Here is a 2,857-nt window from a genome sequence, read left to right on the forward strand (position 1 = left end):
CCGACGACCTGATGTTCGACCTGAGCTTGAATTTCTCCCAAAGCGCGCACAGCGCCAGCGAGCAGCAGCTGGGGGGCGGCGCGGCGGCGGGGAACCTGTCCCTGTCCCTGGTGGATAAAGATTTGGATTCGTTCAGCGAGGGCAGCCTGGGGTCCCACTTCGAGTTCCCCGACTACTGCACGCCCGAGCTGAGCGAGATGATCGCCGGCGACTGGCTGGAGGCGAACTTCTCCGACCTGGTGTTCACGTATTGAGAGCGGCGCCCCGCTTCTCGCGCTTTCTCTCGCGGGTGCAGAGCGGGGTCCTTGGGAGGAAGTCGTGGTGGTGGTGATGATGATGATGATGATGATGATGATGATGATGAGGTGGTGTCGGTGGTGGTAGTGGTGGTGGGGGTGGAGGGGAGAGAAGATGCTGATGTCTATATGATATGGTGACACAAAGAAATCGGAAAAGATGAAATTTTTGGTGGAGTTCAAGTGAAATGAGTAGTTTTTAAATATTTTTCCTGTCTTTTTTTTTTTTTTTTGTCCCCCTCCCTTCCTTTATGGTGTCTCAAGGTAGTTGCATACCTAGTCTGGAGTTGTGATCCCCACCCCCCCCAATGTGTTTTTGTAATGATTTCTTTTTCCTGAAATTCGTGATTGCAACAAAGGCGGAGGGGGCGGGGCGGGGGAGGGGAGGAGGACCCGCCCCGGAAGGCGCGGTTGGAAGCTTGTTGGTCTTTGAAGTCTGGAAGACGTCTGCAGAGGGCCCTTTTGGCAGCACAACTGTTACGCTAGGGAGTTGGTTGGAGATTTTTTTTTTTTTTTCCTTAAGAGATTTTTAAAGAACTGGTGATTTTTTTTTTTTTTTTAAAGCAAACACTAAAACGAAAAAGGGACCATGGCAACTTTTTTATTTTATTTTATTTTTTTTGGAGGGAGAAAACTGATGTCTTCTATGCATCCGATTCTTAACAAAACTGCAGGGAGCTTGAAATAAAAATGCAGACTGTACAAACGCTTACAAAAAAAAAACTGTGAACTGACTTAAGATCAGAGTTTACTTTTCAGATCAAATTGTTTATGGTTTTACAAATGTGATTTCTACTTGCCAACTTTTTTTTTGTAACTTGTTCCCTTATACCTCCTTGATTGAATACCAGACAGCCTAGACCTCATTACAAAAGGTATTGAAAAACATTTTTGATACATAACAGACCTCAGTCTTTTTTAAAAATTAATATATTTTCAGGCGTATTTTTGTACAGTGAAAAGGGAACATTCTTGCTGTGTTTTTCCAGTAAGACTTTCAGGCACTTCTTCCCTTTCGATTTCTTTTTTTCCTGTTTTTTTTAGCATGCAAGTATGTTGGTACGTTATGTCCTGGTTTCAAAGGATTAAAATTTTAAAATAATCCTTGCATCTAAAGGCCTTGTGGTTAAAGAAAAAAAGCAAACTTTTTTTTTGTACAGCTATAGTAGAGATTTGTTCAATATTTGTAGGTAAAGATTTATTGAAAATGGTGATATAGACCTCAGAGCTGTTATCTTAGTTGAAAGATTGTATATGTACTGTACTATAGTAGGACTTTATGTATCTCATACGCTGTGATGTGGATGGAGCCCCAGATGGAAGATTTAAAACTGGATTCTCGATTTTTAGCAAAAAAAGAAAAAAAGGCACATAGTTTAAAAAGTTTCTCATTTTGTGCAATATAATCTAAATAAAGAACAGACCATCTGCATATTTTGTAGCAAATGGTGGCAAAGCAGACTGAATGCACTGTCGACATCATTGCCTGTTTTTTTTTTTTCTTTTTTTGTGCTGGAAGTCTGTATCTTGACAATTTTAATAAATCAGCTGGAACTGATAGAAACTCGCATCGCCATTAGTCTCTATGGAAGTCAAAGTGGGAGTCCCGTTGTCGCAGCGCATTCAGTGACGAGGCTGTCGTGTGCGCGGGTGGGAGTGGCCGAAGAGCATTCTACGTGCAGAGGAGTCAGGCTGTGGAGTGCTCCGCCGGCAGGCCGATTTCTCGTTCCTCTTCCTAGGATGGCGAGTTATTAAAAACCGAGAGGATTCTTTCTGCGTTCCTTTCCTCCCCGCCCCCACTTCCTTTCTCACCTCCTCCTCCGCCCCCGCCCTCTCCCGCACCCATCCTGGCGGGCGGGCAGCGACGCGCTCCCCACGAGCCCAGTGCCAGCGCGCAGGGTGTCCTGCGCTCACCAGGGGTGTGCGTTCTCTGCTGGGCTGCGTGTCGCGGAGACGCGCCTTGGGCCGCTAGGGCCCAGGGCGCTCGGATCCTCGCCGCTCTCCCTTAGGGGGGTGGGGACGGCCGTTTTCCGTTTTGAATTTTTTTGTTGTTGTTGGAGGCTGCATCGCTCTCCGCGTGTGCGCAGTGGTAGATGCTGGTGGGAAGCGCGGTCCCAGTTCTTGACCTCGAGCGGTGACGGGGGCAGGGGAAAGGCTTGGGGTGACCGTCTCTTCCCGGTACCCTTGGGCCGGCGGGGCGTGGTGCGGCCGCGGCTGCGAGCCGGCGGGAGGCTGGGGAAGGAGGGCGCGGCGGGAGGAGCATGGCGCGGCCACTGCAATCTGGACCCGCGGCCTCTAGGGCATCTGTGCGGGCCGAGCCGCCGCTGAGGGGGTTGGGGCAGCGAGAGCGCCTGGGTGGCGGCCCTGCACCCAAGGGGTAGAGCCCCGCCGCCCCGGGATTCGCGTGTGGCTCTCCACGCCCGGAAACCGCGTGTGCCTGGGCGCACCGCGCCTCGGGACCTGGAGACACACAGGGCCCCCCGCGCTGGTGCCCCGCGGCCCGCGGGTCGAGGAGGGGAGTCGCCAGGCTGCGGGGCGGGGGGAAGAAAGCAAACCGGGAG

The 2,857-nt window shown here is 50.8% G+C and overlaps 1 protein-coding gene across 1 annotated transcript in view; it reads left to right on the forward strand.

Moving 5' to 3' along the window:
- The window catches only part of SOX11 (SRY-box 11), a 1,428-nt gene extending 1,174 nt beyond the window's left edge, over window positions 1-254 (forward strand). Inside the window, exon 2 of the mRNA XM_006910408.1 lies at window positions 3-254. Coding sequence (XP_006910470.1) covers window positions 3-254 — 252 coding nt within the window. The remainder of the gene's footprint in view (window positions 1-2) is intronic.
- Window positions 255-2,857: the final 2,603 nt, after the last annotated feature.

This window comes from Pteropus alecto, unplaced genomic scaffold (genome assembly GCF_000325575.1).
Source record: "Pteropus alecto unplaced genomic scaffold, ASM32557v1 scaffold61, whole genome shotgun sequence".
Taxonomy (NCBI): Eukaryota; Metazoa; Chordata; class Mammalia; order Chiroptera; family Pteropodidae; genus Pteropus; species Pteropus alecto.